This window comes from Ranitomeya variabilis, chromosome 8, assembly GCF_051348905.1.
Source record: "Ranitomeya variabilis isolate aRanVar5 chromosome 8, aRanVar5.hap1, whole genome shotgun sequence".
Classification (NCBI taxonomy): domain Eukaryota; kingdom Metazoa; phylum Chordata; class Amphibia; order Anura; family Dendrobatidae; genus Ranitomeya; species Ranitomeya variabilis.
Genome location: NC_135239.1, coordinates 60,183,915 through 60,206,151, shown reverse-complemented (window position 1 = coordinate 60,206,151; position 22,237 = coordinate 60,183,915). Strand labels below are relative to the sequence as shown.

General features: G+C 45.0%; 2 protein-coding genes across 5 annotated transcripts in view; one reads left to right on the top strand and one right to left on the bottom strand.

The window, feature by feature from the left end:
* The window catches only part of LOC143788926 (fatty acid hydroxylase domain-containing protein 2-like), a 325,226-nt gene that overhangs the window by 91,764 nt on the left and 211,225 nt on the right, over positions 1–22,237 (top strand). The window lies entirely within an intron of this gene.
* LOC143788806 (protein kinase C theta type-like) lies at positions 112–20,641 on the bottom strand. Its single transcript, XM_077278708.1, has 4 exons — positions 20,122–20,641; positions 5,824–6,098; positions 693–784; positions 112–178 (listed from the first exon to the last, which is right to left on the bottom strand). Exons 1-4 carry the CDS (start codon positions 20,639–20,641, stop codon positions 112–114), a joined length of 954 nt encoding a protein of 317 aa, XP_077134823.1.

The following is a 22,237-nucleotide window of genomic DNA, read 5'->3' as shown; positions in this document are numbered from 1 at the left end:
CTCTGATCAAATTCTGTTCAGAGTTTAATCAACGTGCGATTAGGATCATCTTCCGGATTCTCTTAGATGAGAGAATATACGCTGGTGTGACCCGGCCTAACACTGACTAGATTACCTGTGGATGACGCCTCTAGAATGGAGGAACTGGATCCCACACACCAGTTCGGCGGTATAGAATCTGACAAAGAGAAAATGAATAAGTATCAGATCCCATAGAGAGGAAACCTGGGAATCATATCAGTCATTAGAAGCATTATTCTATATTATTCCTCTTAACTTAGAGCGTTTTATAAAGGGGTTGTCCGGTCTCAGAAGAAAAGTCTGCAGTCACTGTATATGACCGCCGAATCGTGACGGTGTAAGAAGTGCACACTATCAGTACTGCAGTCTCGAGAAGGTAGGAATGAATGAATGAATGAATGAATGAATGAAAATTACATATTCGCGATTATGTTCTGACTGTACCCTGCACGTCTCTCCATTCTTTACTACTGAGAGAAGCCGGGTGAGACTAGTCAGCACGTGACCACAAATGTGCAAATTGTACACAGGATCGCCCACCTGATTGGGGAACACAGGGAAGTCGTGACCGTGTGCGCATTGCCCCCTGTCACAATCTAGCAGTCTGCAGTCATGTATAGTGACTGATGACTTTTCTTCTGAGATCGGACACAACTCCTGTAACACATTACCTGGCACTGGCGATGTCTAGTGGCCCATTCCTTTCTAGAAGTTGGTGAAAGTCCCCACATCTCATGTACTCCATGCCAAATAAAACATTCATCTGTAACATGGAACATGTGCATTTATTATACACTAAAGACAAATACAGATTTTACTACTTAAAGGGGTTTTCTATCCAAGAAAGTTAAATTAAAGCATATTGCTGCGATATGTAGTCACTCATTGAATGAAAAAGGTGTTTTAGCTGCTGGGACCCCTAAAATTCTAAACAATTACGGTATGTAGAATATATTACTAAATTTAGAAATTAATGTTCCAGCCACTGTTTGGTAATCATTATTTTTATTTTAATTGTAGACATAGGCCCGGGTGCATAATTAGCATTTTTTCTGCCTTGAACTGTTTTTGCAACTTTTTGGCCCCCAAAATCTCACATTTTGAAAATTGACCCAAAATTTGGCCCAAAAATTTTAATACTTAAAAAATTCTCCAAAGGAAATTGGAATGAAGATTATGTCCTATTTGCGACTTTTTAAAATAATCACAAATGATGAATAGGGTAAAAATATCTGGAATCACTAAACTCTGAGCACAAAGTGGAAAAAACAAAACAAAAAGTTTACAGTATACAGTAATATCACAACAATATCACACTTTACTCTTTTTCCCCATTCACACAAAACACTTATTACAATTCCATAATGCATATAGAGACTTAAGCTAAAATAGCATGGCAGCTAATGATCCATAATGCACATGCAGATCATTGATCCACGTACAGTTGGAGTTATCTACTGGCTGTAAATGCATGAACACCTTCACATGAACACACTTACTGAGTATGTCCATGTACAGGTAGTCCTGCACCTACACCTAAAGTGTATATATGCACACATATGGAATTACTACACAGTAACATGATAATGAATATAGCATCATTATTTATATACAATATATATTGGATTCAGGGTAAAGGACTGGACTTTTCTTATGTCCTTAACCCCCTTCTCCGGCTGAGTAAGTGGTGCTCAGCCTGACTTCCGTGCAGTTGGGTGTCCAGTCTTTTGGTTCTCCTGCAGATAATACCAGTCCAATATATATATAAAATAATGACTAGGAGGAAAATGACAGGAAGAAGTGGCGTTGGGTTTTATTACAGTCTCCTCCTCATGGCTGAAATCTGAGAGGAGATGTTTCAGCTCAGCACCAAATATAAGAGGGGTGTTCTGGAGTCTCTCAAGGGCATCTGGGCAAAGGTTAAGACTTCTTCTCTGGAGTGATAGGTGCTCTTCTACATAGATACCTAAAGTGGGACAAAAGGAACTATACGCTCTGGGAGATCTCCCAGTGCAGTTAATAACCATCCTTATTTGATGCTTCCCTGTCCCACCAAACCCACTTATTCTTTATACTTTTACTTCTTTATACTGTTAACCTTACTTGAGCTGCCCAGTAATTAGCTAATGCCTCAACTCTCCTGAACCCCACAAAATGAATGCAATTTTCTTATAGTACGATCCTAGTCAATTGCCTCTGTTTCCTATACAGACACCCCTACCAGTTTTCCACAATTCAAAAGAGTAACATACAACCCTCGCAGCTACTTAACACCCTAGGAAAACTAAACTAAGGTACACTGACATTAGTTGTATCCTGCATCATGTATTAAACAAAACCATGTTATCCGTCCAAACTTCAAGGTCTAAGCACAGTATAACACCACACTCCATTATGTACGTCCATTATCTGTCCATGCTTCTTTGCCTGTCTTAGTTCACGTAACAACAACCTTTATCCAAACCAAACTTCCTTCTACAGAGGGCAAACAAAAATAGGCGCAAAACAGACAAAAAGGTAACAAGGAATGAAGAACATACCGTATATACTCGAGTATAAGCCGACCCGAGTATAAGCCGACCCCCCTAATTTGGCCACAAAAAACTGGGAAAACTTATTGACTCGAGTATAAGCCTAGGGTGGAAAATGCAGCAGCTACCGGTGAATTTCAAAATTAGAAATAGATACTCCATACCATTCATTATGGCCCCATAGATGCTCCACATAAAGCTGTGCCATATATAATGCTCTGCACAGTTCATTATGGCCCCATAGATGCTCCACATAAAGCTGTGCCATATATAATGCTCTGCACCGTTCATTATGGCCCCATAGATGCTCCACATAAAGCTGTGCCATATATACAATGCTCTGCACCGTTGCCCCATAGATAGCTGTACCATATATATAATGCTCTGCACTGTTGCCCCATAGCTGTGCCATATAGTGCTCTGCACAGTTGCCTCATAGCTGTGCCATATAGTGCTCTGCACCGTTGCCCCATAGCTGTGCCATATAGAGCTCTGCACCGTTGCCCCATAGCTGTGCCATATAGTGCTCTGCACCGTTGCCCCATAGCTCTGCCATATAGTGCTCTGCACCGTTGCCCCATAGCTGTGCCATATAGTGCTCTGCAGCGTTGCCCCATAGCTGTGCCATATAGTGCTCTGCACCGTTGCCCCATAGCTCTGCCATATAGTGCTCTGCACCGTTGCCCCATAGCTCTGCCATATAGTGCTCAGCACCGTTGCCCCATAGCTGTGCCATATAGTGCTCTGCACCGTTGCCCCATAGCTCTGCCATATAGTGCTCTGCACCGTTGCCCCATAGCTCTGCCATATAGTGCTCTGCACAGTTGCCTCATAGCTGTGCCATATAGTGCTCTGCACCCTTGCCCCATAGCTGTGCCATATAGAGCTCTGCACCGTTGCCCCATAGCTGTGCCATATAGTGCTCTGCACCGTTGCCCCATAGCTCTGCCATATAGTGCTCTGCACCGTTGCCCCATAGCTGTGCCATATAGTGCTCTGCACCGTTGCCCCATAGCTGTGCCATATAGTGCTCTGCACCGTTGCCCCATAGCTCTGCCATATAGTGCTCTGCACCGTTGCCCCATAGCTCTGCCATATAGTGCTCTGCACCGTTGCCCCATAGCTGTGCCATATAGTGCTCTGCACCGTTGCCCCATAGCTCTGCCATATAGTGCTCTGCACCGTTGCCCTATAGCTCTCTCTGCCATATAGTGCTCTGCACCGTTGCCCCATAGCTCTGCCATATAGTGCTCTGCACCGTTGCCCCATAGCTGTGCCATATAGTGCTCTGCACCATTGCCCCATAGCTCTGCCATATAGTGCTCTGCACCATTGCCCCATAGCTGTGCCATATAGTGCTCTGCACCATTGCCCCATAGATGCTCCACATAAATCTGTGCTGCTGCTGCTGCAATAAAAAAAAAACAAAAACGACATACTCACCTGTCTTGCTTGCAGCTCCTCGGCGCCATCTTCTCGGCGTCTCTCCGCACTGACTGATCAGGCAGAGGGCGGCGCGCACACTATATGCGTCATCGCGCCCTCTGCCTGAACAGTCAGTGCAGAGAGACGCCGGGAAGATGGCGTGACGCCCGGCGTGTGGAACGAGGACAGGTGAATATGACATACTTACCTGCTCCCGGCGTCCCGCTCCTTCCCCCTGCCTGTCTTCGGTGCCGCAGCCTCTTCCTCTGTCAGCGGTCACCGGCACCGCTTCATTAGAGAAATGAATAGGCGGCTCCGCCCCTATGGGAGGTGGAGCAGCCTATTCATTTCTCTAATGAGCGGTCCCACGTGACCGCTGAACAGGGGAAGAGGCTGTGGCACCGAAGACAGTGCGACAGGCAGGGGGAGCGCCAGGATCGCCGGGACTAGGTAAGTATATGACAGTCCTCACCAGCCGACCCCACCACCGATCATGACTCGAGTATAAGCCGAGGGGGCACTTTCAGCCCAAAAATTTGGGCTGAAAATCTCGGCTTATACTCGAGTATATACGGTAATCTTTCTGTTTTGTATAGGGCTGCTATACTGTAGAAGTTTTCTGTACATCCCAGTTTCCAAAAAGTGGAATAAAAGTAGCAAAACATAAAAATCATATAAATCTGGTTTTACCATAAATCATAAACATCCCAAGAATAAAGGTAACATAATATGTAAGAGCCATAAAACCTCAAAAACACTAGCAAGCTGGCTATTGTTTTCAATCCAACCTCAAAAAAATGGATAACTGTTAGAGCCATTTTGTTCTGCACATTAATACCTCCTACATCACATCTGTAAAGTTTGTCCCTAGCAGAGGTATTGTCCATTCAGCAGTGAGGCTTGTAGTGCAGGGACAATTGATAAAGGGGTTTTTCACTCTTATAATGTGCCCATCCTTAGAATAGGTCGTTAAAGGAAACCTGTCACCCCCCAGGGCCTATTAAGGTAAAAGAGCCACCTTCAGCAGCACTACGGCTGCATTCTGTGAAGGTGGCTCTAAAGCCAGTCTCACACGTCCACGCGAGACTCAAGCGCCTCGCAGCCGTCCATCATCCCACCGGGCGCCGCCTCCTCTCTGTCTTGTGCCGTCATCTGCCCTCTGCAATTATTTCTTGGGCATGTGCCGTGCGCGCTGCCCTGGAACTTACATCAAGTGATGTAAGTAGATGGCTCCTGCGCACAGCGCCAGATTGCCAGCCCCGCAGTGTGAATGCATCATAACACACTGCGGGGCAGGATCTGGGGCCTCGGATGTGCGCAGGCGCCATCTACTTACATCACTTGATGTAAGTTCCAGGGCAGCGTGCACGGCACATGCCCGAGAAATAATAGCAGAACGCAGGCGCGGGTGACGGCACAAGACAGAGAGGAGGCGGCGCCCGGTGGGATGATGGACGGCTGCGAGGCGCTTGAGTCAGGGAGAAATCATACCTCCCTGACTCATTAGAGGTATGGCTCAAAATTTATAAAAGTGATTATTTCAGCATTCCTAGGGATGCTAAACAAAAGAGCCACCTTCACAGAATGCAGCCTTAGTGCTGCTGAAGGTGGCTATTTTACCTTAATAGGCTCTGGGGGGGGGTGACAGGTTCCCTTTAATATCAGATTTGTGGGGTCCGATCAGCTGTTACCGTCTCCTCTAAAAGCCGGATGTGAGCAGTGTACGGAGCACACAAGGTTTAGTGGTCACTCCTGGGTCCTGCAGGACAGCTCCCATTCAGATGAACAGGTCACCAACATCAGAGAAGTGGCCAAATCTTATAGCGCTAAGTAGTCACAATGATACCTTGGTCTGAAATGCGAAGGCTGAGTGGACGAGGAAGGGGCTTCCAGATGCCAGCTGCAGAACTCGCCTCTCCACCATCACATCCAGCCTATCCCCTCCGGCCAGCAGGGCTGTTTTGCCGATGATCTTCACTGCAAATTCTTTGCGGGTTAAAGTATCTTCCGCCATCAGGACCTTTCCAAAGCTTCCAACTCCGATCACATGGTGGAATAATAATCTATCCATGATGGAATGAGAGATTATGATGGAGCTGGATGGCCGAACACCGCTGCCTCCTATCAGGGGGGGATGAATGGGAAATGTCAGAATAAATCTAACATTTACAGGACATTATTCACACTGAGGAAATCTTCTGTTCTAAGTAAAGCTTGTTCTTCATTTCATAAATTGTGTTAAAGCGAAGCTTTCACCAGGTTTGGCCAATATGAGATACGACACCACCATTCAGGGCTGATATACAGCATTCTATAATGCGATATATCTGCCTCAACCTGACCTGTGAGACAAGAAAAAGACCTTTTATTAGTCCCACCTGTGGGGCGGTCCGGTCCAAGGGGTGTCGATGTTCTTGGTCCGGCACCTCCCATCTTTCTACGATCCTTTGTCCTCCTTCTTGCTTTGCGTGGATGACGTGTCCCTGCGTCATCCACACAGTCTCCTCGGCATCGCGCTCCTGTGCAGTCATACTTCTCTGCCATATTGAGCGCAGAATAAAGTATTTCAGTGCGCAGGTGCCGGGAAAAGACAAAGAGCCTTGACATACGCGCACTGCAGTACTTCGCTCTCCACTCAAAAGGGCTGAGAAGTATGACTGCACAGGAGCGCGATGCCGAGGAGACTGTGCGGATGATGCAAGGACGTGTCATCCACACAAAGCAAGGAGGACGGCGATCATAAGAAGATGGGAGGCGTCGGATTAAGAACATTGTCACCCTTTGGACCGGACCGCCCTGCAGGTGAGTATAATAAAAGGTCTTTTTTTCTCTTACATGTCGCGTTGAGGGCAGATATACCGCACTATAGAATACTGTATATCATCCCTAAAAGGTGGTGGCCGTATCTCACACAGGCCAAACTTGGTGACAGGATCCCTTTAATGGATTTTATTAATAAGCAACTTAGTATTCATGTAATTAATCTTATACGGTTCTGTCTGTTAAAGGGAACTTGTCACCCCCCAAATCGAAGATGAGCTAAGCCCACCGGCATCAGGGGCTTATCTACAGCATTCTGGATTTTACCTGGACATTCGATTTACAGTGAATTTATTCTCAGCTAATTCGATTTCCTTTACTAAGCTCTCAGGTACTGGGGTATGGAAAGACTCCCCAAGCATAATATGCAGTAAAAAATACCCAGAAAATGAATACTCCCCTCACATCTCCACTTTTCTGCTCTTTGTCATCCACAAGGTCCTTGGCGCTGCTCCTTACCGCCAGCATGCACTGATGGAACCCGGTCATCTTCAAACTAGGCCGGGACTTCTGTCCATGACTAGGCCTGTGAATTCCCTGCTCATCCAAAGAGATGTCCTGGGGCCTACTTGCAGCTAGAAGTCCCTTGCTAGAGTCATGAAGCAAGTCATGATGTTACGACATGTGCCACAGCCTTACAACGAGTACTGTAGACCAGGACTTCCAGACTCAGGGACACCCAGGGTCTACTCCCAGCCTAGCGTGAAGATGCCTGAGGTCTCAGGGCACAGTGATGGTAAGTAGAGGTGTTGAGGACCGTAAGGGGGACAACGAGCAGCAGAGACATTAGTTTTTTAACCTTCGGCCGACTCTGTACAGTTCAACAAAAATTGTGGAAACTACCGTATTTTTCGGACTATAAGACGCACTTTTTCCCCCAAAAAAAGGGAAAATGGGGGGGTGCGTCTAATAGTCGCAATGCAGGCTTACCGTGGCGGCAGAGGTGCGGTGGCAGAGGTGCGGTGGCAGAGGTGCGGCGGCAGAGGTGTGGCGGCAGAGGTGCGGGGATGAGGAGGCACAGTGAGCGGGGTCCCTTTCCCCAGTGAGGTGATGCAGCAGCCCGGTAATGCAGCAGAGCCGGGTGAATCCTGTTGTTATCGGTGGTGGCGGCCATCTTCCTGAGGCCGCACGTACGGAGATGGAGCGCTCTGCTCCCCGGGGCTTCAGGAAAATGGCCGCGGGATGCCGCCCGTGCGCAGATGGGGATCGCGGCGGCCATTTTCCTGAAGCCGAGAAGCGAACACCAGGCCGTGGCGTCACCCACCTAAGCAGGAAGGGACCCTGCTCAGGTGCACGCCGTACTGCATCACCCCCCCTCTGCCGACACCATGCCTCCTGTGACCCTGCTCTGCCACCGCCAGCCCTCAGGTAATGAAAACATCCCGTTCGACAACACACGAATACGCACGCGTTCACAGGTGGGGACAATCAGATCGTCTATAATATATCCTCCTATAACCTCTCTCCCGCAGAATTACAGGTCTTACAGAAGGGACTCTCCTTCTGTCCAACCCCCGCATTTGATGCCTTTATTCTAGATCAGGAACTGCATCGGTTTTTTAGGACACTAAGACTAAAGGCTCATTTTCAAGGGGAACGAGATGATAATATTGACACTGTGTCTTCTTTTCAAGGATCTGGGCTTATACCACCAGTTGCTCAGTTTGTACTTAAAGACTTAAAGCTTCATATACCCAGTAGTTTTAGTCCTCCACGGTCTTATCACCCCGTGGAAACCTACATTGCTTTGGTTCAGAAGGATATAGCGAATAATCTTCAATATATTCAAAGGGGTACTTTACGGGTACAGCGTAATTTATCTAGAGATGAGCAGGAAGCAATCAAGACATTAAAAGTAAATAAACAAATTGTAATAAAGTCAGCAGACAAAGGGGGTTCAATTGTGGTGTTAGACAAGACACATTATGTTTCTATAGTTCAGTCTCTCTTGTCTGATGAAATTACATATGAGAAAATTGAGAGAGATCCTACATCTGAGATAGCAAAGGAGATACGTGAGGTCGTTGACTTCTTTACCATGAATGGTACTATCGATAAAAAATTGGGTGAGTTTCTTATTAATCAATATCCTATCACTCCCGTTTTTTATGTTCTTCCTAAGGTCCATAAGAACCTTTGGAATCCACCAGGTCGGCCCATAGTGGCATCAACAAATTCCATTTTATCACCTCTTGCAATCACTTTAGACCGCATTCTAACCCCCTTATTACCATGCATTACTTCTTATCTGAAAGATACATCAGAATTTTTGACGAAATTAAAATCTATTGGTCCTGTTCCTTCAGGGTGTTTTTTAGTGACCTTAGACGTAAATAGCCTTTACACCTGCATAGCTCATGATCAAGGTATTGCTGCAGTACAACAATTTCTATTTAAGCATACCACTTTTTCAACTTTACAGGTGGACTTTTGTTTGAGGATTCTTTATCTCATTTTACATCGGAATTTTTTTCTTTTTTCTGATCAATTTTATATACAGAAAACTGGTACAGCCATGGGGTCCAATATGGCACCCCCCTATGCCAATATTTTCATGTCAGCATTTGAAGAAACATATGTCTACACTAATCCTTTATTTCAGGCACATTCACTTCTATGGAAAAGATATATTGATGATATTTTTTTGATTTGGAATGGTCATGAGTCTCTTCTGTTACAGTTCTTTAATGAGATTAATTTATGTATTCCTGGTCTTACTTTTTCTTTACAGAAAAGCACCGTTGAGATTAACTTTTTGGATACATTGATTGGTTTTGGAGAAAATGGCATCTTAGATATTGACATATATACTAAACCAACAGACAAAAATAGTCTGCTATTTTACACTAGTTGTCATCCTAAACACGTTAAAAAATCTTTGCCCAAATCTCAACTTAAGAGAGTTACACGAATAGTTTCGGACACTTCAAAACGATCTATACGTATGGATGAGATGGCACACAAATTTCAACAACGAGGGTATCCGAATGAAATTTTATCAAATATTGACATTACTCCCACCACTAAGATTGAGAAAAAATGTAGGATTCCTTTTGTGAATACGTACCATCCTTACGCCCGGATTATAAAGAATTGTATTTACAAATATTGGCATGTTCTTAGCCAATCATATCCTGATGTCCCGGAATTTAATACATTACCCATGATGTGCTATAAGAGACCTTCTAATATTAAGAATATGTTGGTTCGAGCAGACATTGGTTCCAGTAGGGTATCAACCCAGAGGACATTGGTAACACAGAAGCGTGGAACGTTTCCATGTTTACATTGTTTGCAATGTTCCAACATTTCCAAAGGCAACACTTTTTCTCATCCACATTCGGGTAAAATTTTCCCGATAGATGGTTATTTTACATGTGACTCTTCTTATGTGGTTTACTTTATAAAATGTCCCTGCGGTCTCGGATATGTTGAAGAAACTACCCAGCATATCCGAGACCGTATTTCTCAACATAAGTCGACTATTAGATGCAAAAGGCTCATGTTACCTATCCCAGCTCATTTCATCAAGATGGGACATAACATATCGCAGCTCAAATATCAAGTGATTGAGCATATTCCCTTATCAAGGCGTGGGGGTGACAGGATCAGGAGATTGAAACTACGTGAGGCGTTTTGGATTTACACATTACAGACCCTGGAGCCGTGGGGTCTCAATAGAGAGTACGAAGTGATTCGTTTATAACAAATAATGATTGTGAGTGTTGTTTCAATGTAGATATATAAGGATATTAATATTCCTTTTCTCTTGTTTTAGGTCACCTAGCGAGCCTGGCAATGTTTTCCTCCTTATTATCTCTCCTTCTTTTACTTTCTGTGTTTCCCCCCCCCCCCCTTTTTTATATGGCATAATTTCTATATATAATTAACTTAGTTATAAATTATATACGGTACAACTCCGGTCATATGTCTTTTCTTGGCGCTTTTCATATTTCTTTGTGGTCTTTTTGTTACAAATGCGCACTTGGTTCATCATTGCGGGGCTGTTTTTGTTTTTTTTCATTGTCTATTATAGGCGCGTGCACACTCAGCTCACCACTATGTTTGCGCACTAACCCTTCGGTGGTTCATTATTGCGGCTGCGCACTTACTCTTTTTGGACTCGGATTTTTTCGGCCTTTTCCGGTGTCCATTACTGGCGCGTGCGCACTCGGTTCACTATCGCGTCTGCGCACTAAAGTCTCTATGGCACTCCTTTTTTCCCAGCAGTGATTACTGCGGATCACATGATGCACCCGGAAGTGGAAGCGATGGTGGCACATAAAAAGAGCCTTCCTTCAGTATTGCGCACATTTCTCACCACACCGGAGCTGACGTACGGTATGCCTGCCGATTTCCCTGTTACAGGTTAGTTATTTTGATCACCTACAATTTGTGATTCCCTTTTTTTACTATGGACTAGTAGCTCTTAGATCACCAATGGGTGTTTTTCTGGTCTCTGGGGCTCCTTCATAGGGTGTCTGGTTGTTCACCTTGTTAGTAGCTAAAATATGTTTGGGGCGATATATTTTTGATTCTTGGCCTTTGTGTCAAGTTTTTTTTCTCTTTTTTTTCTCTTTTTCGATCAGGATACTGGCAGTTTGTTGACATCAGTCTAAATTATCTTTATGTTTTTTATGTTTCTAGATTATCCACAAGCAGACACATATATATGATATTTTATAAATAAATATGTGTTCATTGTCTATATGATGGTGATATATGTTTTTCATTGACTAAATGATGATTTTGGTTATTTTTGTATTTATGTTTATGTATAGAAAAATACCCTTGAGGAAGGCCAGAAGTAGGCCGAAACGTTGGAAAAAGTTTTTTCTGTTATTATATCGGCTGTGGATTTCCATTCAATAAAAATAAGACTTATGAGTGCTTGAGGTTATCTTTTTTCTAGCCCTCAGGTAAGATACTGTAAACTCGGACAATAAGACGGACCCCCATCTTATAAAAAATCTTTTTTTCTGCAATTTTCACCCCAAATTTGGGGTGCGCCTTATGGTCCGGTGCGTTAAACCAAAACAAGAAAAAGAGACATGCAAAACTGCAGGGATCATCTAATATTCAAAATTTTTATTAAGTCATAGTCCTTAAACCACACCACTCACAATATAAAAACATTTAAAATACATAAAACACAACAAAAGTCTACCCAAGAGAATAGTGGGAAGACAGATCTATACACACAGGAGCGGACCCTTTTATATATATACCTCCATACTTATGATATAGCAAATAAATCTCCCTGAAACAAATATAATAAGACTAGATTGGTACCCAATATATGAGCATACAAAATTCACTAGCTGAGATAATACAAACAATTAGTCCTGTCTTAATCACTCAGACTACCAGTAAAGTGCCACAGCTAAATAAAAAAAACCATCAGAGATCAAAAAAAGTTATGGTTAACTGGCTGTGAAGGCAATATTAAAGATCTAGTGGCAAATCCTGCTTCTGGTAGAGAATATACAAAGATTCCTAATGGACATGCTCATACCATGAGGGTGGCCAGGGAGGCTGGAATAAAGAGAAAAGGGACCGAATCCTGCGTGGTCGACCCGACGCGTGTCGTCACTACTGTGACTTCATCAGGGGTAGGTCCGGTGCGTCTTATAGTCCGAAAAATACGGTATTTTACTGAATTCCTTAGGAGCAAACTACAAAAAATATGGAAAAGAATAGTGATGTTTGTAAAATTGAACTTCACTTGAATACATTTTCCCGACTCTACTTATCACCTATCTTACCCTGGGACTCTCATGATCACTACAAAAGGACCCCTGCAGTCGTCCATTGAGGAGGGTTTTTGTATATGATAGTGGTGAAACATGCATATTGCTATTTTCAACTCAAAATTTATGGGACTGATGGAAACAGCAAAGTGCTACAGTATTGTGCTGGCAGCTCTAGACGGGAGATCTGAAAAGGTGTTTAAAGGGATCCTGTCAGCAGGATTGTGCACAGTAACCTACACACAGTGTCAGGTCGGCGCCGTTATACTGATTAGGCCGAGGTCACTCTTGCGAGTGCAATGTGAGAAACTTGCGTGAGTGTCTCGCCTCAATACCCAGCACTGCCTCTGGCACTCGGGACTGGAGTGTGCGGCTGCATGGATTTCTATACAGCTGAACACTCCGGTCCCAAGTGCCGGCAGCAGTGCCAGGAATTGAGGTGAGGGTCTCGCATTGCACTTGCAAGTGTGACCCCGGCCTTACAATGATACCTTGGGTGATGTGGTTGTTCTTTAATCGTTATTTTCAGTTTTGTGTTAATGAGATTCTCATGCCCTAAGGCGGGTTTGGTGTATATGGTGTCTGATAATATATTCATAATGCAGACTGCTGACAGGTCACTGATCCCTCACTGACCTGCCCACTAGTTTGCATATTGAATATCTGTATATACATAAAAAAAAGTGCTTCTGCAGGAAGGTGCCGGCCGTGCCACCTGCACTGCAGCATAATCGCATGTTTACTGTGACACGAATACATTTTATTCATGTTATTCAGCTTGGAGAAAAAAAAATCAATTTGAAAATGGCGCTCGCCGCACCTGCGCAGTAGCAGCTACCGGTGTATATAGAGATCCGATAGCTGCTATTGTGCAGGCCCCGGCGGCGCCATCTAGCTGGAGAAGAAAGAAAAGATTTCCTCCTCCAAGATAGTGACGCCAGCGCCTGCGCAATAGCAGCTATGGAATCTATACATACTGATAGCTGCTACTGCGCAGGCATGGCGGGCGCCATTTTCAAATTGACTTGCATCTGGAGGGGCATCTAAACGGGCATCTGGACGAATGCTACAACTGTCACTCCAGAGCAGAGGTGCGGTAAAGCACTTACTGCAGAATGCCAGGGGCATGTCATAGTCACAGAATTCCCAAAACTCGGGAGCAACGTAACTCAGATTAAAGCTACGTTTTCTCAGTAATGATGCAGCTAAAAATATAAATTTGCAGACAAACCTGCTGACAGTCTCCTTTTTAGAAAATCACTCCAGTATTTTTTTCCATATATAAAGATCACTCGCCTTCAGTATTCTAGCTGTTTAACCAGTTTGCGACCAGGCTGCTTCCCCCCATTCCTGACCATACACTTTTTCGGGTTTTCTCATACATGCGCTTATAAGTGCTCTAAAAAGAATGTTCTCACTTGGATATCCAAAGTTTTGCCTTTTTTTGCCTTACATGGGGCTTACTTTTTTTATGGCATTTTTAGATTCCCTTTTCTTGTTCATATGGGGGAATGTGTTTTTACTTTTTACTGGGAACAATGGTCCATGGGAGACTAGAAGCTGCGATCCTCCGATCACCTGTGCTACACATGGCAGGGCGTTTCTGTAGCTAAAATACTCACAGCAGTTTGGGTGATGACAATGACAGTGGTCTCCGCAGACTCCGGGTTGTCATGCCAACTCATTAGCAGCCCGCGGTCATGTGACGTGGGTGTCGATGGGCAGGGGTTGTGATGCGCTTCCGGCACGATCATGTTACATTCCGCTGTCAGAGATTGACAGCGGCATTAAACATGTTAACAGCCGCGGGTGGATAGCGATTCCAACCGCAGCTGTTAGGGTCACATGTCAGCTGATAAAATCAGAGGGAGGCGACCTTGGACGTACCAGCATGTCCACGGTCATCAAGGGGTTAACATTCTTATTATTGCTAATTTACCCTGTAACTTAGGCTGGTATATTCTCCCCAGTTACAGGAGAATTCCAGCCTCCGGCCTGGATGGCAGAGCTGACCTGACCTCCTACAGCCAAGCAGCTCCTGGTCCCTCCCTACATCTAGCGTCACATGTTCTCTGGATCTGGAGAAGGAAGCACAGTCCATGTTTCCTAATCTCTTCTTACTCTGTATACAGAAGCGCTGGTTTAGCACAGTGTATTCAACCATGGAGATGGTGAGCATGGTAATAAGCCCGGTTTTACCTCCTGTCTGGGAAGTCTGGCTGACAGTCTGCTCCCCACCCCACAGCTTCACCATCTTGTGCAAGCTGCTTACACTCCATTGATGTTTTAGAACGTCAGTGCAGAGTAATGAGTGGACTGCCCAGAAATGTATAATGTAAGGGTCGTCCAGAAGTGCTTTATTTCATCCCACATCAGTTACATTGACACATCCCCCCTTCATTATAGGGAGTTGGGTCATGTGATCTCCGGTCTGATAACTATTCCAGTACATGCACTAATGTGTTGACAGTGCAGCGCCCCAGGGTCCTGGTCGTTGCAGTAATATCATTCTCCTCTCGGGGGGAGTGATGTTACGTTTGGAGGCGATAAATGAGATCTCACTACCAGGTAACACCAACACACAACACATTTCACACTCCAGTCCACCAGGGGGAGCTATGCTCCTATTTATTAGGGCACTCTTCACAATTAGGTAAAACTGGTGGTCTGGATAGGAAGTTAGACAGAAGCTGGCTGAGCTCCGTTCAGGCAGTTGCTATCTGAGCTCCGCTCAGGTAGTTGGTCCCTGACAGGGGTGGGATCCTGTCAGAGGCCTAGACAGAAGGACACGGAGCTGCGCCTGCCCCACGTGCGGCAGCTTCCAGAAAGAGACACGAACAGAGAACTGTATTGTAGAGAGTGAGGAGAAGTCATAGCAAAAGGAGAGGAAACCAGAAGGAGTTCTGCCCGACACAGGCTGCCTCCTTCTGAGGAGCAGGATCCCGGAAGCCAGAACACCGAGAGAGCAACAGTTCTCTATGTCTTGCTCCAGAGACCGGCAGGACAGCTAATTCCACGTTACCTGCCCGCCCTATACCCAGGAGGCAAGGTGGCACCCACAAGAGGCTGGGGCATGATAGAGTCCCTGTAAAAAGCCTCACGCCACCGGTCATACGGGTTTGTCCTATCCATCTGGGGGACAGAGAGAGACACAACATCTAGAACATCTACAACAGTTGTGAGGACCTTATGAGAGGCTCAGCAATAAGGTACTACAACACCCAGGCGCTAGAGGAAGGCTACTGATTTCCACCTGGATAAGGGGACTCTGGATTTTCCTCCAAACCGGCTGGACTCTGCCTGCCCTGTGATCTGGTGCTCTGGACTGTGGATGCTGAAGCCTTCAGTAAAGGTAAAGAGACTGCAACCTTGTGTCCTCGTTCTTCACTGCGTCTCACGCCATCCACCATCTACACACTGGGAAGCCCTGGGGATACACTTCACCCGTGGGAAGGTATACCATCTAGCTGCCATAACATCACCCCAGCGGACCCCTAAGCAGCATTGGTCACCCTGACCGAATACCACAGGTGGCGTCACGAACATATCCCTTTAAAGACCTTTCCCCTTTTACAATGGACCTCCCGAGGGCCACGGACTGGGTCAGCCACCGTGAGAACCGAAGGACCCGCTGCCGAGTACCCCTAGCCCTTGGGGGCGCTCCAACAGGAAGTCAGTCTCTGAGGTCATGTGACCTGTAAGATGACGTCTTGTGACCTGTAAGATGACCTCACCAGCTATGAATCCCTCCTGACAGCTCAGACTCTTCCCCGGACCCCCAGCTTCACCCTCCTTGTCTCTCTGTATGTCTCCCATGCAGCTATAGAGATGGTTGTAGACTTGTCTAAAAGAAGTCATGTCAGGTAAAACACTGTGGCAAAACGCGCATTTTTGCTGCAATGTTTACTTGTGAGTTTGGGGCAGATTTTTCCCCACTCAGAATGAGTGAAATCTGCAGGAAAAACGCTGTAAGAATTGACATGCTACGGATTTATATCTGCACCAAATCTGCAAGTCACAGATAAGCAAGGTGAGCATGAGACTTCAGGATTCTCATTCACTTTTCTGGCATCAAGAAACACTTTACGTTTTATGACAAATCTGCACTGAATAAACGCAGCAAAAACACGTGTGCACACAGCCGTACAGCAGGACTATCTACTCTGCCCATAACAACCAATCAGTAATCAGCGGTCATTTTACCTAAGCATATTGAGAAATGAAAGCTGAACATTGGTTGGTTGCTATGGGCAACAAAGACAATTTAATGAACAGTTTTGATAAATGAGGATGAGACCCTGCATTATACATTAGGGGACAGCAGCTCCATGTCACTGGTCTACCACTGCTGTCAGGAGATGGAGCACGGACAACGGAGGAGAACCCAGCAATATGGGCAATATACTCTGCATTACAGGAGCCGTATAAGCAGGGGCGTACATAGAAATCATGGGGCACTGGAGCAGAAGTTCCAATTGTTCCCCCCTCCCAAAAAATTTTTAAAAATTGCTGGGGTCACAGAAAAGCGTATCTCCCAACTTTCCAGCCTTTACAAAGTAATATTCCGCCTGCTGAAGTCTTAGGCTGCCGTCACACTACCAGTATTTGGTCAGTATTTTACATCAGTATTTGTAAGGAGTGGGTGATAAATACAGAAGTGGTGTATATGTTTCTATTATACTTTTCCTCTAATTCTTCCACTCTTGGTTTTGGCTTACAAATACTGAGGTAAAATACTGACCAAATACTGCTAGTGTGACGGCAGCCTTAGACCCACACAGCCTCCCTATATACAGCATGAGCCCCACACAGCCTCCCTATATACAGCATGAGCCCCACACAGCCTCCCTATATACAGCATGAGCCCCACACAGCCTCCCTATATACTGCATGAGCCCCACACAGCCTCTCTATATACTGCATGAGCCCCACAGAGCCTCCCTATATACTGCATGAGCCCCACACAGCCTCCCTATATACTGCATGAGCCCCACAGAGCCTCCCTATATACTGAATGAGCCCCACACAGCCTCCCTATATACTGCATGAGCACCACACAGCCTCCCTATATAATGTATGAGCCCCATACAACCTTTGTATATACTGTAGGAGCCACACACAGCCTCCCTATATACTGCATGAGCCCCACACAGCCTCCCTATATACTGCATGACCCCCATACAGCCTCCCTATATACTGCATGAGCCCCATACAGCCTTCCTATATACAGCATGAGCCCCACACAGCTTCCCTATATACTGCATGAGCCCCACACATCCTCCCTTTATACAGCATGAGCCCCACACAGCCTCCCTATATACAGCATGAGCCCCATACAGCCTCCCTAAATACTGCATGGGCCCCACACAGTCTCCCCATATACTGCATGAGCCCCACACAGCCTCCCTATATACTGCATGAGCCCCACACAGCTTCCCTTTATACAGCATGAGCCCCACACAGCCTCCCTATATGCAGCATGAGCCCCATACAGCCTCCCTAAATACTGCATGGGCCCCACACAGCCTCGCTATATACAGCATGAGCCCCACACAGCCTCCCCATATACTGCATGAGCCCCACACAGCTTCCCTATATACTGCATGAGCCCCACACAGCCTCCCTTTATACAGCATGAGCCCCACACAGCCTCCCTATATACAGCATGAGCCCCATACAGCCTCCCTAAATACTGCATTGGCCCCACACAGCCTCCCTATATACAGCATGAGCCTCACACAGCCTCCCTGTATACAGCATCAGCCCCACACAGCCTCCCTATATACAGCATAAGCCCCACACAGCCTCCCCATATACAGCATAAGCCCCAGCACAGCCTCCCTATATACTACATGAGCCCCACACAGTCTCCCTATATACTGCATAAGCCCCATACAGCCTCTTCATATACAGCATGAGCCCCAAACAGCCTCTCTACATACTGCATGAGCCCTACACAGCCTCCCCATATACTGTATGAGCCCCACACAGCCTCCCTATATGTTGCATGAGCCTCACACAGCCTCCCTATATACAGTATGAGCCCTACACAGCCTCCCTATATACTAATAATAAAAAAAACAAAAAAAAAAACAAAACCCATAATCAGGTTCCTTGCATCGTGTTCTCATACACTTTATGCAGTTAATAGCCGTCTGTGTCTGTACTGCTACATACTTAGGCTGTTAACTGGTTCATGCAGCTTTACATGAACACCCGAGCCTTACACTATGGCTGGTGCAAATAACTAAAGCAATTGTTACCATCCACCTCTCGTGTCTCCCCTTTTCCTCATAGTTTGTAAGCTTGCGAGCAGGGCCCTCATTCCTCCTGGTATCTGTTTTGAACTGTGATTTCTGTTATGCTGTAATGTCTATTGTCTGTACAAGTCCCCTCTATAAGTTGTAAAGCGCTGTGGAATATGTTGGCGCTATATAAATAAAAATTATTATTATTATTATTACTACATGAGCCCCACACAGCCTCCCTATATACTGCATAAGCCCCATACAGCCTCTTCATATACAGCATGAGCCCCACACAGTCTTCCTATATACAGCATGAGTCCCACACAGCCTCCCTTTATACTGCATGAGCCCCACACAGCCTCCCCATATACTGTATGAGCCCCCCACAGCCTCCCTATATGTTGCATGAGCCCCACACAGCCTCCCTATATACAGCATGAGCCTCACACAGCCTCCCTGTATACAGCATGAGCCCCACACAGCCTCCCATTATACTGCATGAGCCCCATGTAGCCTCCTCATAACCTGTATGAGCCCCACACAGTCTCTCTATATACTGCAGTGGTGTACCACCAATGGCGGCGGGCCATGCCACTGCAGAGTGCATTGTATTGTATGGAGGACAATTGGAGATTCATTATATTGTATAGATGACCATGGGGCGTGCATTATTATATGTATTATAATGTATGGAAGACCATGGGGGCATTATATTCTATGGAGGACCATTGGGGCTTATTATATTGTGTGGAGGCTCATGCAGTATATAGGGAGGCTGTGTGGGGCTCATGCTGGACATAGGAAGAATGTGTGGGGCTCATGCTGTATATTGGGAGGCTGTGTGAGGCTCATGCAGTGTATAGGGCCCAGTGAGCTGACACCGGGCTTCCTTGGCTCATAGGCCACATTGCAGTGGCGTGGCCCGCCGCCATTGGTGGTACACCACTGCATATAAGAGCAGAACTCAATATGGCAGATACTGCAGACATTTGACACAAGGCATACACGAGGATTTCTAAATAGACCTCGTATGGTGCTGATAAACAACCGCAATGCTCATGAAATAACCTCCTAAGAGACGGAAAATCCTCATACAAATATCACTAGGATTATTATTATTTATTATTATTATAGCGTCATTTCCTCCATAGCGCTTTACATGTGAGAAGGAGAATACATGGTAATAACAGGTGCAATAATCCTGACCAATACGAGTCAGCGACTGGTACAGGAGGAGCGAGGACCCTGATCCCCGGATTACATGTGGAGATATAAAACATGTACAATAACTTTCTCTGTAATTGATAGTTCTTTTTCTCTACTTACCTGAGCCTCCTGGGTCCTTCTGCAGGTCTTTTTTTTCCTGAATGTTGGTCTTAATAATTGGTGTCTTTCCTTCCTCTGCACAGTCCAGGCCGATTCTTCTGTACTTTGGTCCTTTACTCTGGACAATGACGTCTTCATCCACTCGGTCCATCTCTGGGGTGGGAGACATCTTCTGTCCTGCGTCTGGATTCTTCCTCTTTTTGCCCTTCCTTTTGGGCGCTTTGATTGAAGACTTCTCATCAGCCGATGAGTTGAAGTGTCTTCTGTTCTTTAGCCCCTCACATTGGGCAATGACGTCCTCATCCACTCGCTCCATTTCTGGGGTGGGAGACGTCTTCCGTCCTGAGTCTGCTTTTCTAATCTTGCGTCCCATCCTTTTTGGTCTTTGAATTGAAGACTTTTCATCAGTGGATGAATCCACGTGTCTTCTTTTCCTCTCTCTCTTCCTCCCTACAAACTCTTCTTTCTCCATATTAGCGCTTTGCTTATAATCCACAGACAGATTCTTCACCTTCACCATCAACTCCAACTGTCACTTTCCTCAACTGTCAACTGAGCGCACGGGCACCTGGATGACACTGGTCATGTGATCAGTAACTGACCAATAGGATTCCTTGGTATATGCTATAGGAATGTATCAATTTGATATACGGGTTGTAATAAAATTAAATCTGTTTCTGTTTTACTGTTTTTAGTTAGTTGATCTAATCTTTATTTTTGCAATTTTCCATCACTTGAGTATTATCTCACAGATAATGTTAGGATTGTTGGGCCCATTTTAACAATGTATTATTGGTCCACACAACCATCAATAAACTGTATACCTGACCATTGTACTTATTGAGAATCAGCTGAGAGCTCGACATTATTTGCATCGAGTGGATGTGAACAAAGCAAGCAATATTAGTTTCTCATCTACTGCTGTACTCAGTATAAGCAGTGGTGAAATGTCAAAGCTACGGATAATAACGTTTGTTTTGATTCCTGCCTATGCAGAGCACAGAAGTCTGTGACAAACTGATTTCGACTTCAGTGCCATGTATAAGCAGTGACTATGGTGACAGAAGATGAGCAGCTAATTATTGGAGACAGCTCTAATCATGTGCAGTGCATATAACCAGTGTTCATTCATTAGCTATTTATTTTCGGTTGTCTTTGTTTCTGGCTATGTAGAGTAGACCACTCCAGATGAGTTTGCCATAGGCTGCTGTACTCTGCTTAGGCAGCATCTTCTATGATAAAGCTCACTTCATTATACTGAGATTTGTAATTTTGGTCTTTGCTTATGTAGAGAGCAGCAGCCACTGGCAAAATCATCCCACCTTGTGCGTTCTGTATAAGTAGAGTTAGGTGGGCATTCGCTTTGCCGCTCAATACTGTCTTCATTTATTAGTTAGAGCTGCTTTTATACTTTTACATTATTTCTAATCCGAGCTAGTGTTACAAGTAAGGAAAGGGACTTATTCAGGGTCATGGTTAGGCCCGGGGCTAGGCTTAGGGCTGGGGTTAGGGACCAGATTAGGAATAGAGTTAGGATTATATAGGATTATATATGATTAAGAATAGGGCTAGAGCAATAAAACTGTTACATAAAAAATGTAGTAAGAAAATGAAACAAATATAATAATGTATAATGTTTAATTTTTTTGAAAATTTGAGATCTGATTTCAGCAAAAAGCTGAAAACATTTTTAAAAATTAAGAAATAAAATCTCAAAGTATAATTACATCAGTATTTTCCCATAGATTACAATTTACTGGCAATACTGGGTTTTGGAAAGGACTCAGGGAGCGCTAATGCTTCATGGGTTAAGGGCACATACTTGTATTGTCCTGGGTGCCTGTAACCCACGCTGTACCAGTATGCCATCAGCATAGTGTACAGCAACCAGCAAGTTTTCGTATTTCACTTTTTCTGCATTTTTTCATCTGTCGCCTAAAATACAACAGGTAAATATTAAATGTACTACAAACATCAGGCTTATTATTGTGTGATGCTCACTTTAGGTGAGTTTATTTTACAAAAAGCCCTAAATGTGACGTTTCGTTCATGTGTTTTGCCAAAAGTTTCTTTGTAGGACTTGTAAAGGAATAAAAAGACATAAACATATCTGAAT